Below are 14,978 nucleotides of genomic sequence, written 5' to 3' on the forward strand. Positions count from 1 at the left end.
GGAGGTTAAAGGGCTTAATAAATGGCCATTTAATACTTACAAGTCAGCCGAGAATTGCACTTCTTTATGGCGATAACTGCCCAGCAAGGCATTCTATATTTGTGTATAAGGTAATGCAAAGTTTACGGAGGTCTCTCAGGCATCGCTTAAAGCAACCTAAATGCAGATTACACTCACCGATGTGTTGTATTCACTCTGAAATGTACAAAGTATTTGTATTTGAATTAAATGTTACTGTCCATCTTAAAACTTAATCAATCGCGCTTTTATTTATGTTGCTTTTAAAGCAATAAGGAATTAATTATAGATTCACTTCAGCAAAATATATTTATATATTTATTTGATTTCATTTCTTATTTTTAATAAATTATTAATTTTAATTTAAGAAATCGTAGTCACAACAATTTTCTTAAGCACATATGTTTTAATACATTATTTATTTATAAGTATTTAAAAATCTGAAAAATATTACTCGCTATACTCGAATATTTAAAAAGAAGTTAATAACATATGACGCTTTTTTTGTTTACGAGGAAGATCTCTGATGTTCAAGGTACTGGGAGCTAGATTTTGGCAGCCGATATACTGATCCCGACACATGGCTAGCCTCTTTTTTGTGAGATGCAAAAGAGAAAGTAATCACTTCTATAAAGGAATATTTTGTTTGTACAGATTTCTCAACCCATAAATCTCATTTCTCTAATTATTTGAAGAAGAGTCACGAATATAAGAAACTAAGAAGTTGCTTGGAAAAAATCAATACAATTACAATTCGTAACTTTGGTTTTGATTCTGCCATCAACAACAATAGACTTACATATTATTGCTAGGTATGATTATATTAATTTAATTGATGGACAAATGTTTTTTTGAGTGTACAGTACAGCCTGTTGCATCTGTTCTATTGGATGATTTAAAATTTAGAGCTATGTATGATGTTTACAGCTTTTTATCTAGTTATGAAGGATTGCCGACTCAAAGCTTCTAATAAACCTTGCTTCTTCAGCCCAAAGTGAAAGGCTTAGGACGACCATTCGCAAATGTTCACAGGGTTACAAATTAATGAACAAAAGAAAAGAATAACAGTTAAACAAGAAAAAATAAATTTACAAAACCTTCGTATTTAACTCCTACATCAGGCCTATGTTACTATCTGTTATCTGCATAGTTTAAAATGTTATTAAATTGCTTGTCTTCGTACACTTTAGTTCTTTAGTTCCGTCCACAAACAGAGACCTTGGCTTCTGGACTTAGCTAAAAAGTTACAAATTGTCCACAGACTTATGACTGAAGGCGGCAAGTAATTTCATTTTAAGATTCGGTGCAAAGTATTAAAAAATGAATGTGTAGTAATGCACATAAGTATGAGGATCACAAACTTGAATATATTTATTAAAATATAAAATAAATGTACTTAAATTGTTAAATGGTAAAATCATTAAAATTGCAATTGATAAAATTAGAGCAATTACTCCTCCAAGTTTATTGGGAATTGGTCGTAAAAAGCATATGCAGGTAAAAAATATAATTCAGGTTGTCTGCAATATCTAAGGAAATCGAGAAATAATGAGACTGCGTCACATTCAATAGCAAGTTCGGATGTGCAACGACAGGGGCAGAATGTGTTGGAGGAGAAGGCTGATCGAGGTGATCGGAGAATAAAATCATCACATCAAGTACAGCTGAGTATTTTAATTGATCTGTTGAAAGCTATTAGTTAGATCAGCTCCCATGACGCTCAGACAGGGCAAACAACTTTAAATTGGTTTCCAAATAAAAGACAGGAGATAACTGTTGCGTCGGGATCCCTAATCAATGGGTTATTTTCATTTTGTCTTGGCTTTAATGTTCCATTTTTCAAATATTAGAAATTTGTGTGACAATAGGCCAACAGATTGAAGGTAGTTGGGGGTCCCCAAGAACGCGACAATTTAGTGATACAACAAGTTTCACAAGTGTAGATCAGTGTTTGAGGACTGGCAGTAAATGTCAGCTGTCTATCATTTGCACTTTTGTGCACCTTTTTGACGCTGCACCAAATTATAAAACATAATCTGCAAGGGATTTCTTGCAGTGAACAGCTGCACGGCGGCTAGAGGAGAAGCAGGTAGACTTTGGAGTCGGGAGAGAGGGCCAGAAGTCAACCTTTTACATGGAAACACGTTTCGTCAGGCCGTCTAAAAGAAGAAACATACAAAAACTCAACGAAATCAAATGAAACATTTTTGTGCGCCCAAATCCAGAGTTGGCTGAGAAGGGACGGGGGCTCGGCCACGGCCTCGGCCTCGGACTCAGATTCGGGCTCGGGCTCGGGTGCAGGTCACGTTGCAAGCGCATGCGCAACTGCAGCCGGCGGCCGATGGCCCTGTTGCACTGCACTGCGCAGATTCCTACACACATGCCCGGCACATACACACGCAAACACACACACAAGTATATATGTAAAAAGAAATATATGTATATATGCGAATGTGTGAGGTTGCCGCGCTTCAATCGCTCGCAAGATGTCTTAAGTTTCCTTGAGCTCACAATGCACTTTTCAATTTTTGTATTCCAGTCGGCCGCTCCCGGCTCGGCTCACTTTATCATTTTTGCAGTTGTCAAAAAAAGGAGCTCAAAGCGAAACAAAAATTGAAGACAAAACTTGCTCCTATGGCCTGGCTTTCTATGTGCCTCCATTGCCAGTTTCTGTTGTTGCTGTTGCTGTTGTTGCTGTTGATGATGATCATTGCCTTCTATGTAGGTCGCTGCAATTTAATACTCGGATTTCATGTTCGCTGCGTTGCCCCATTCTCAGTGGCAGTCGAAGTCGCAGCTCCATCCCCCTACCCCTACCCATCCCTATTCGCAATTCCTATCCCTATTTAGTTCACGATTCGCAGCGTTGCAACAAAATTTTTGTACTCGTACACTCGGCTCGGGCCCAGACTCAGTCTTGTTGTTGGCTTCATTTCGTTTCGTTTCGCTTTCGTGCCCAGTTTCTGTTTCGCTTATTTCGGCTAATGTGCAGCCTTGTTTCAAATCCTTCTGGTAACAAGTTTTTGCATTTACGTACCAAAAAAAAAAATAAAAATAAAAATAAATAAATAAACACACACGCAAAATGAAACACAATATAGAGGCAGAGGCACACGCAAAATGTAAACAGGTTCTGATGCGACTGCGACTATAAAACAACAACAACAACGACAATGATTGCCCGTTCCCTGCCTTCTACAACGAGGCTCTAAAGCCTTAGTTTGTCCCCATCGAGCAATACGAAAGTGATTTACCTCCAAATGGCAAACAGCCAACTAGGACCCTGGCTGCCAAAAGCATTTCTGCAAATTATATATACGCCATTATATATACATTGCAGATTGTACATGTAGCACCCGAATAAGATAAATTGAAGAGATATAGATATATCTATATAGATATAGCATCAACAACATTGTCGCTTCTCTATTCGCCGATTCGATTTTACGAGTACCAAGAGCAGCCGTTTAATATTTTTTATCGAATAGAACATAGGCGATTTTAAATCTGAATTGTCATCATGAACTTAGGCTAATGTTTAATTAATTGTATACCCTAACCCGAAGAATGAAAGGGTGGCTGGAAAGTCTAAGCGCCAAATATTTGTAATAGATAGAAAAAGGCGTGATGGACTCCATCTTATAGAAACATATATGATCAGCCCCACGAGGCGATTTTCTGAAGCATTATATTATCTGCGTATAGCTACGACAATTACAAACCATCAATTTCTTGTATGGCTGTGTTTGTGTTATGAAGATAACCACATTAAATATTTTTTATAGTTCCTCATAATGTTCTCAAGTTTATTGAAAATCGTTAAAAAATTTATCCTATATCCACCATATACCACCTTTAAGTTGAAGAACTGTAAGAACGAGAGGTATAGGATGAGGGTATAGCATATAGGGTATATACAGAGTCGTGCTGAAGCGACTTTTACATTTAACTCGTTCGGAGTTAAGTATCTATTGATTGATTGATGCAACACATTCAGTAACTCAGTGTCCTAACATATGTTTCCTCCACTACGAAATGATTCACAAGCTTGATTTTGTTTGAAAAATTATAATAATCTTAAGATCGAATTGAAAAATGAACAATAAGTTTGAGGAACATTTTGTAAGAGTATTTTACTAAACTTTATATGGATATTGCAATGGAAAAACAATAAGTTATTTTATATATATAATATAAGATTTATTTTTATAAGTCCAAAATATATATTTATGTTTGTAACAATATAAAAATTAAAATTGAATTGAAAGGACACAGGAGTATTAGAAAATATTTGTGTTAGTCCCTTACCTGCTCTGAATTATTGGCCTTAGAAGCCATCGTTTTATAAAAAGCGCTCTCTTAAAGGCTCTTCTTAGATATTCAACAACTTGGGCTGGTCTGTTTTGCTTAGCATTTAACATTTTGGCGGCATTTAAATCGCATAAAAAACCGATCAAAAAACTATATCTTACTTGTATTACTTTTTCTTGTTTTTTGTAGAAAGAGCAAGAACTGTTCATATTGTAACTAACTTGTAACTAAACTGTTTTTGTTTCAGTATCTGTATCTGAACAGGCATTGAGACTCTTGTATCATTGCCCGACGACTTCTGGGATATAAAATAAATTTGCCTAACTAATTAAATAAAACCTTTGGCTTTTAGGTTAAGTGCAAACGCAATTACAAAGACTCCGAACCATGGCTTCCATAACTTTCGCTGGACGGCCGGCGCTAGAGCTACGCGAATACAAAGCCTATCGCATTGGCAGTGATATAACAGCTAAGGATTTGGATTTCTGCATAGTCGATAAGGTGAGCTGGGGACTCAATCAAGTACAACATCAGCCTCTACCCACCATCAACCATTGCAGTCTGTTGCCAAGTTCCATGCCACTCTAACCCGTGCCGGGCCGCGTCTCTATTTGGTGAACGAGAGCCGCGTGGGTAATGTCTTTGTAAATGGCATGGGCATTGGCTCCGTGACCCTTATCTCCATTCGTAATGTCATCAATGGAGTTGTCAGGCTGCGCTTCGGCAATGTGGAGGCCGAGCTACGCGTGTCGCCCAACATGACGGGCTAGTCTTTGGGCCAACCAGCACGCAAGCAAGCACGAACAATATGTTTAATGTTCAAATGTACATTCTTTTATGGTTCTAATTTATTGTAAAATTTAATCGTCGACATAACATTAACAACTGAAATGGGCTTTAAGAGCCACATTAAGTGTATCTGCTATTCTACTAGCTCCAGCACGATTATCTGTGCTGGCTAGGCACGTCTTAATTCAAAGAATCATCGCGGCCTTAAGAATCCCTGAACCTGAGCTTCTTAACTAGCGCCATAAAGTTAAGAAAATACGAATGGTATTTATTTTGTTGCAAAACATAGCTGTATTATATGTATTTATATGCTATATTTATAATGTAGAATGATTTTTCTGCGGGTTACAAGCTTTTTTGCAACCCTAATTAACTAGCAAACTTAAGGAGTGAAGAGATAATTGCAGAATAATTTGGACTAACAATAATAATTACGTTTGGTGCAGCCTCTTGACTCAAGCGCCTCATATTTGTCATTTTGTATGAATATTAAGTAGTTTAGCTGCGCCATCTATGAAACATTTTCTTTTTTAATTAGGTAGTGCCTTTATATTCAATTTGAAAGGCAATGTGTACATATTTTTGTACTACCGTTTATTGTTCGTATCGTAGCTTTTGTCTTTCAGTGCGTACATACATAATTAATTATTTAATTATAAAAATGAGTGAAGGAAAACGGGTAATTGGAAAATTGCAATTAGAAAAATGCTGCAAATGATTGCAGCTCTAACTGACAAAGTCGCCGAAAGTGTGTTATGCGCTAAGTACCACTGTAGCAGGTCAACAATTAACCGTACTACAAGTATATAGTATTATTAAAAAGCAAGCCAAAAACCAACAATCTGCAGTCGCAAAGGTGCAACTGTAGAAGGCTGTAGAATAACTGACAAAGGCATTACTCACTCATTAAAATAAGAGTATAGACTCATCTTAGTTTTGGAGGACAAATTACAAACAATCTGTAAGCAATTTGATTTGACATGTTAAAAAATGTAATATCAATTTAATTACTGAAGCCGCATTGAAAATGAATTAAATACATATAATGGCCAATAATATAATACAACTTCATATATTGTCAACAAACCGCAAGAAATATAAATTGTATTTAAAAATTTAAGTTATGTTAGCTGTTTTTTTAGGATAGCTTCCTCAAAAGTATTGGAAATTGTACTTTTTAAATATGACTAGAATTAATAAAAACTTGATATATTCGCATATTTAAAAATATATAGTATGTGCTCAAAAAAACCATTGAAAAGCCTAGGAAAAACCATTGCCTATTTAATTCATTGCTCATTACCTAACCTTTTCCTTATGCAGTCCCTAGAGGTCCCCTCGATGTTTGGCATATTTATTCGAGAGTCCTGTAGTCGACTCTTAGGTTGAGAATTGCGTGATTAAGACATCACTGCGGTGCTCGATACATACACTGACAACGATAACAAGTTTGCGTGTCCTGGCTATTTAATCAATAACTAAACGCGTGACATTATCGCAGGAGCCGGTCCGGGGGCGGCCCTTGACATGTGGCCGAGGCGGCACATGCCGCAAGGAGTCAAGCAAACTAAGTTTGGGGGAGTGAAGCACACACAAGGATGAAAAAATGGAATAAAGTTGAAAAAGCAACAGCCAGAAACAATGCGAGAGCAAATTGTTGAGGCACACACACACGCACACGCTCAGACACACACATGTCGTGGCCGTGACAGGAGTTGCGGCAGGACTCTAGATAAACAGCAAACGAATCCAAATGGAGGTAGGTCAAGTAGCGGCTGTCACACTTATGGGTCGAGACCGAGACCGAGACCGACCCCAAGCCCGAGCTAGAGCCCAAGCCAGAGCTGCGTGGATGTCTGGCGAGCAGTCAACCGGCAAGGATCATGTTTGACACGAAATGTGGGTCGCCTTGACAGCGCACACACCCACACATTTACACAACCGCACAAGCTCACACAACACACACACGCACACACACACACACACATATGCGTCTGGCTGTGAGGATTATGGGACAAGGCGGTCCTGGAAGCTGACTAGCCGGCTGCCGTGCTGCTTGACTGGCTGACTGCCTAGGCGGCCTAACAGCCGGGATAACACTCGACTAAAACGTTCGATTGCAGGGTCGCCCGACTGGCCGGCCGGCTGCTGTCATGGCAGCATCTAAGCCCGCGCTCAAGGTCATTCAGTGCCCCCGGCAACGGGTGTGCGTTTTTTTTTTTGCCAACGTCTTGCCTGGACATTAAAGTTTTTCTTAAAGTCAATTGCAGCCCACACTAGAGGCAGTGAAGGCTGCGTGGGAATGGGGTTCTGGCTCGGGCTGGGGCTGGGGCTGGGGCTAGGGCTAGGGCTCTGGCTCTCGCATCACACGCACAGCGGGCCAAATGGCGCAAACTTGCAACCTGTTGAGGAAAGTTTTAAGAGCAGAAAGCAACTGCCGAGTGACACGCAGAAGACGAAGCTGAAAAGAGAAAGCAAGGCTCCAAAAGAAGATGGGAAATAAATGAGAAAAAAACAAAAAACAAAATGAAAATAAAGAAAACAAAACGTAAGAAAATCCTTTTGTAAGGCAACGCCACGACAGCGACAGCGACAACAAAAAAACAAAGACGACGACGGCGACGGCAACGGCAAAGGTCACCAGTGAGTGGGTGGTGGGTGGTGGCTGGCAGGCAGGCAGACACACACAAACACACACACACACACACGCACGCACACACACAGCATGCATATGTATGCTCGGCCATGTGTGGTGTTGTTGTCGATGGGTCGGTCGGTCAAGCAGACTACAGGTGGTTGGCGTTTGTGGGTGGCATTCGAGTTAGACGGACTAGTTTGCTGCCTGCCTCACTCCTGCATGTCCTTTCCAGCTGGACGTGACTGCAACTGACATATGCTTCAATTGTTGGAAGATTCTGTTCAAGGTCATCGCGGGTCGCCCACTTGATCGCTGCCTACCTTTTGGTCTTACATTTGTTGTCGCAGCAGCAGCAGCAGCAGCATCCTCAGGCCCAGCCCCAGCCACAGACACAGCCACAGCCTTGAAATGCTCACATTTTTCTTGCTGTGCGCGGCTTGGCGTGGAAATTTATTTGTAGCCAACAATTTCACTAGCGTTCCTTTTTTTCTAGTTGCCTGCTGCTGCGCTCATTGTTCGAGCGGCGTGGAAAAAGAAAAGCTCGACGTTGACTTGGACGCCAGCATTGGTGCTGAAGGAGCTCAGCGCTGAGGCAGGAAAAACGACGATGATGATGACAAGGACGCGGACGCGGATGGGGACGGGGACAGGGACAGGGACAGGGACAGGGACGGGGACGGGGACGGGCATGAGGACGACGATGCCATAACGAAAGCGAAAGTTTTGCCTACCCACATGAGTCCACACACACAAACAAACACACACTCAAACACACAGACACTAGCAAACTTATGCTGCTTGCGTCGCCAGCGCTGCCAACGGCGACGGCTGCGTCGACTGCACGCCGCCAATACACGTGCGAGCGCCTTCCTTGCCTTTCTGTTTGTCTCATTTTCTTTGCCATTTTTTGCATTTTCCTTTTCAATTTTTTGTTTGTGTAGTTGTTGTTGTTGCTGTTGCTGTTGCTGCGCTACTGTTTATTTTGCTCCATTTTGTGCGTTCACTTCAGTTGAGTTGAGTTGAGTTCAGTTCAGTTCAGTTTTCCCACTTTCCATTCTTCTTTTTTCTGGCGCACTGCTGAATATTTTTCTTTTCGGCAGCCGTCGTCGTCGTTGTCGCTCTGCTTTTTTCTTGCTGCCCGCTTTTCTTAACTTTTTTGCAGCGTCAACAGGCGTTGGGGTTGGGTGGGAAGGCTTGTGTGTTGGTGTGGTGATGGGAATAGGAACGGGAATGGGCATGAGCATGGGGATGGGTATGGAGATGGGGATGGGGATGGGGCGAGAGTTGTGGGTGGTTCTCTCTTCGCAACGCTCTTAAATAGCGACTGGCGCCTCATTTAAGAGTAAAATGCGGGCAACAAGGCCTCCCCAAGCAAACCCCATCTCGAGTATTGAGGGTGGGGGAGGAGAGGTAGGTGTTCCTTGCATGAGGTCGCTTCTTTTTCGTTGCTGGCGTCGTTAGCTGATTTATAAGTTACTTCTTTAATGTTGTTGCTTGGTTAGCGCTGAATTTATTCGCGTTACGTGCAGTTAATGCCTTGCCAGCGCATCTTCAAATTTATGGAGCGACTTTGACGCTTTCTGGCCATTTCACTCATCGATGTTCGACGATTTGAGTTTTCACTCAAGCGTGCCGGCTTTTCACCAAAACGACAAACGGTGGTGATTGGTGACTGCCGATCGTGGTCGCTATCGTTTAAAAGTTCAGCTTGGACACAAACCATGCCAATTGTAGATAGCGCGCATAAGTATGCAATACAATATATTATTTGTTTGCTTGGAATTTAAGACAAGAATTTGAATTTGAATTAATTTATTATTATCAATGATTACTTTGCTTTTTTTAAACGAAAAAATCATTTACTTACAGTAACTTTGAGAAAGCGAGGAGTTTACAGATGTCTTTTTTATTTTTAAGGTTTATCTTTACACTTTCACCATGATTTATAAAATTTAATTTGTATTCATTCTCTCGTAATTTCATGATTAATTTTGAGTTTTACTTTATACAAATAATGCAGTCTGGGAAGGGAAAAAATTCCATTTTCCGTAATTATACCAATTAGCTAAAGTTGTGCACTCGGCTCCTGCAACGGAAGTGAGTGTCGAAAGATCTACGAACTGAAGCTATCCTATAAGCTGCCGACGCAGTTTAAGAAGCGGTTAAAAGCCGAGAAAAAGAAGAATGCAGATGCAGAGAAGAAAGTTGAAGAACGCATTGCATCGATGAAAAAAATAAAGCTGAAGCATTGGCTCTCAAAAAAGAGTAGAGGTTGATTCGTGAACAAAAAAGAATGGAAAAGGATGTCGAGCTAACAGCAAAGTGGGCTTCAACACCAGCACTAAGGCTCGCAAAGAAGCAGACCAAGGATTAGGCAAAGAAACGGGTCCAAGCACAGAAAGCAGCCACCGCAAAAAAGTAATCTGTCAAGAAGAAGGCCAACAATGAGCTTGAGGATGAGAAAAACAAGCGCAAAGCTGAAGAAGAACAAGCCAATGGTGATGCAGATGAGGAGCCGTCGAAGTAATTCCTCAAATCGGCAGCTTCTAAACTTTAGATAATTTCCATTTGGATTAAAAATTCTCTTCTAAAAATATAAATAATATAATTTTCGTATCATTACAAACGGCTTTTACAGTTCATCTCAAAAACTCTTAAGAGATCGAAGAACAAGAATGTCAGCCGAATAAATCACAAGAAAAGATATTCTCAGGCGAGATTCATAAATGAGCCAGTTCACCTCATTGTGCTGGGCCGGTGATAGTAGTCGCTTCAATTATATTGTCCTTTAATTCCCATTGCACATACTCGGAGGGCTTAAATTTCTCAAAAGCAGGATTGGAATTCCGATTTGTAACTTCAATTCATGTGGCGGCAGTCCAGAAGGGCTTTGTGAATTCAAAAATTCCTGTGGGTAATGGACTGTGTCTGCTTAAATTTGGAGTTGGAAAAATTCCTCCCCAAGTTTTGGCACTTCTTGAGGGAAATCACTATCTGTGATTCCATGAAGATGAGCTCTCATATGCGTGCGTTATTTTAAATTTTCAATCGAACTCCAAAAAGGAGACGATTTCAATCATGCTTTGATGATATCTACTCACGTACCTCTGTTAATGGCGGGAAGAGTCTGTCGGAAATCTCCAGCAAATGCAAAACTAATCCCGCCCATGTGAGCAGAGGAGTTTCTAAAAACTTGTAATGTTCGAATACTTCTAAAAACGAACCTCAATCGTGTTGATCAAAAAAATAAAACTCAAAGAATAATCATTATTTTATAAGTTTTATTTTGTTGCTCAGAAATAATGATTATTGGAAAATAATTCAAGTAAAACTCAATATTAATTATTTAATTGTGAGCGAATGAATAAAATCATAAAATAATCTTTATTTTGTAATTTGTTTAATAACACTTACAATGATTACAGTCCCTGAATATTATTTCCTGCTGCGACAAGAAAAATTCTTATAAATTAAAGCACTAGTCACAAAAACAAACAATTCGATTTGATTTGTTCAAACTACCTAACCTACTTTATAAACTTAAGAATTTAATTTAATGCATTTTTTTGTTTGTTTTAAATTGTTATTGTTATTTTTAGGAACAAATTTAATTTTTGTAATTTAATACTGTAATTTTGTAATGCAAAGCAAGATTAAAAATTCGCCCCCTCACAAAAACAACAAAATTAGATGAAATTTGTAAAACAAATAACACAACAAGAACAACATCTGCAGCCAGAGATATTATAACCAGAATCCCAAGGAAACTGCAATGCAGCGTTTTTGCAAATAATTTGCGCCAATAACAAATAACATATTTTGTTTAAATTAAAATTTGAAATGAAAACAGAGAAGAAATCAATTTGAAAAACGGTTCCATAAAAAACTATGCGGCATAATAATGTATCTTATTTATGCTAGGTGGAATAATATGCACAACTCTCCTATTTTTTGAAGCACATTATTAACTATGTATTAAGCATATTGTACGAGTATCTTATTTATTTTTGGGCAGAATATTCATCAATATATTTAATTTATAGCCACAACAAGACAGACTGCCAGATAGATGGAGGCGGGATCGTCATTGACCTTTGTCAAATGCCTGGCGCAACCATGGTGGGTTGTGGAACGAATAGCTCCATGGGGGGTGCACACACACATTCGTATGTATGTATGTATGTATGTATATGTGTGTGTAGATGCCGCGATGCCAATCTCATGGCTTGCTTGTCTCGCCTCATTGTGCTTTTTTAAATATTATTTTTATTTGCTTTGCTTTTTTTGCTCAATGCATTTTTCGTGGTATTCGCATCAATGATGGCCAGTGAAGCATAAACTTCAATAAATTCATTAATTTGCGACCATGTCGATTGTTCGACTTGTTCGACTCATTGTTGTTGCTATTGTGCACACATATGTACATATCTGCATTTAAAGGCACATACATACTACACACATATGCACATAAAGGACCGGCCTAGCCTTGCACCGCCTGGCCTGGCCTGGCCCGGCCCGGCCTGGCGCTCGACTTGCTCTTTTTCTATTATCCAATCGCATTTGGAGTTCGTTGTCAGCATTTTTATGCCACAAACGCGACTGTCTTTCCAGCGCGAAAAAAACGCGTGTGTGTGTGTGTGTGATGGCGACAGAGGGGGTGGGTGGGGAGCGGGGAGGGTATGGTCTGGCGTATTTTGAAGGTTGCAGTGAAGGTTTGGGTTCGATATAACCTCAAATAAATTTGTTTTGACTATAGCATTGCCATTTTAATACTGCGAGTGCGAGTATGAGCCGAACATTTATTTTTTTCTACCTTTTGCTTCATTTGGCGCCGTGTATTGTGCCGTCGCATTTCCGCAACACCCCCCCTTTTCCCACCCACCCCCCTTCCCAGGCAGTTAGCTGGAGGCAGCTGCTCTTTGTTGCTTCAAATGAGCCAACATTTCAATATCCGAATCCGAAAGGGCAGAGCCAGAATCGATACTAGGAGGTGTTCGTATTCGTGTTGGCGCAAATTTTTAATCTAAACTGTTTTGGTTACGCTTTATTGCAGACTCCATCCCTACCCCCCTAGCCCCATACCCCTTCCCGCACACCATCCATCATACAGCACACAGAGTTTGGTCAGTCTCTGATGCATGGGAAATCGGTTGGGGCTTAACGTGATTTTTCCGCCACATTTTAAGCGATAGAGAGAGTGCAGACAAAAATGTAATTTATTGACAATCAAAACCAAAACCATCAATTTAGTTGAGATTGTAGAAATACCGGCAATCATATAGATGTATAGCCAAACACTTCAGCTGGAGACCCCAACAGATGCAACCCAACAAACAGAGAAACTAAGAATCCGGACCTAAGCCAAAACATTTTTGGAATCTCACAGCCGTGCTGGAAAACCCGAAAACTGACTGCCAACTAGCGTGTTGGTCACAGCGGCAATTGGGGAGGGTAGGAGGGGCTGCAAAAGAAAAATCGAGAAAGGCACAGAACAACAAAAAGAAGGAAACGATTCGAGCAAAAAGTTGCACCGCAAAACGAAGGAAAATTGAATGGCCTTCAGCATGTGAGTGCGGCGGATGTGATGGAGGGGTGTGGGAGTGGGAGTTGTTGATGCTGGTGATGGTACTGGTCCTGGTACTGGTGCTGCCAAACGACGCGTGCCGTCCAGAAACAGGCGCCACCTGTTGATGCAGAGCCCTCGGAACCCGCAAAAAAGACAAGAAATCAAGAAAGTGCAAAAACAAAAACAGAAACAAAAATATGAAAACGATGACGCACAAAAGAAAAGAGCAGAAGTTGCACAAACAATTTGGCGACAACAGGAGCAAGTAGAAGGCGACAACCGGAGCGCCATTGTGGAGAGAAGACAGCTCCAGCTGCTACCCAAACTATTATTCTAGCTCCTCCTCCGCCACCTCGCTCTTTGGATATACATATGTATGTACTTGTATGTATCGCTGCTGATGGTGGGGCACAGATGCGAGTGAAGCTGCAACTACCAGGCGACCAGCGATGCGAGCAGCTGGCAGTTGGGCAGTCCAAAAAAATATCCTGCATTACTATCGCCTGCACGCGCACCTCTCCCCTCCCCCCAGCAACCACTTCCCCACCGACAATAACAAAAAAACCAAGTGCGGTTCATGCATGCCAGTTGGTGTGTGTGTGTGTGTGTGTGTGTGTGGAGCAAAAGAAGAAAAACTGCCAACTGGCAGCCGGCAAATGCAGAATGCAGAATGCAGAATGCGTGCAAAATGGGACCCGAAGGAAAAAGAAAAACTCCTCAAACCAAAAACACTCGTGACCCACACACAGACACACACACCGAAGCACACGCACACACACACACGCGAGTAATCCTGTCCCAGGGATGGCGGGACAAGCCTTCGCTGCTGTTGTCCTCGTCTCCTTGCATTGGCACAATTTTTCCTTCTTTTGTTTGTGTCAAAAGTGTGCGATGGCAGCAACAACAACCAAAAAAAGAAACGGTTGGTATTTATGAATGGGCGCCAAATACGAGTCTGGCAGGACACCAAGGACCAAGCATGCCTCCACAAACACGTCACTCGCTGGCTCACTGAAAGGACGCAGGTAACAGAAAGGCTTATGGCCAAGAATTGAACAGTTATTCAAAGCTTGTAAGCGGCTTGTATGAAGCAAATGCCAAAGAACAATAAGAATCGCCCCACATCCTCACCATCCCTTATTTAGTATTGTGCACAGATTCCTAATACGGCGTGCCTAATAATAAATTTCAAATCTATTCCGAATGTGGTTACAATGTTGCAATAAACCAACAATTGTTGCCACAACACTAACTACTGAAATGAATTTGATTTTGAACTCAGTATACGAGGGTGGCAAATACTAAATCTAATTGCAGTCTATAGCTCTGTGTACCTCGTTTCATTATGATAGACCGATTTAACAGGAAGTTATAGCCATAAATGTATTTGCTGCCCAAGCGCTGCCCGCAGCTGTTGCTTATGTTGCTGCTAACAAGCTTACACAGACACGAATAGACATGCATAGACATGCATACACTCGCATAGACGCAATTTCTTTGTAAATGTGCAATTATACACCCTTTACGTGAGTTCGAATACCGCAAGAGGTTTATTTTTAATTTTTTTATTATTCTAAACATATGTACAGAGTATTTCAATGTCGGGACACCCGACTTTAGCTTCTCTACTTGTATTTGTTATAAAGAAAAGGTGAG

The 14,978-nt window shown here is 40.7% G+C and overlaps 1 protein-coding gene across 1 annotated transcript; it reads left to right on the plus strand.

Annotated features, from left to right (window-relative positions):
* The first annotated feature begins 4,716 nt into the window (after window positions 1–4,716).
* Window positions 4,717–5,099, plus strand: LOC115626975. Its single transcript, XM_030522491.1, has 2 exons — window positions 4,717–4,830; window positions 4,890–5,099. The coding sequence occupies exons 1-2, from the start codon at window positions 4,717–4,719 to the stop codon at window positions 5,097–5,099; spliced, it is 324 nt and encodes a 107-aa protein (XP_030378351.1).
* Window positions 5,100–14,978: the final 9,879 nt, after the last annotated feature.

The sequence above is a fragment of the Scaptodrosophila lebanonensis genome, unplaced genomic scaffold (genome assembly GCF_003285725.1).
Source record: "Scaptodrosophila lebanonensis strain 11010-0011.00,11010-0021.00 unplaced genomic scaffold, SlebRS2 tig00000089-arrow-pilon, whole genome shotgun sequence".
NCBI lineage: Eukaryota > Metazoa > Arthropoda > Insecta > Diptera > Drosophilidae > Scaptodrosophila > Scaptodrosophila lebanonensis.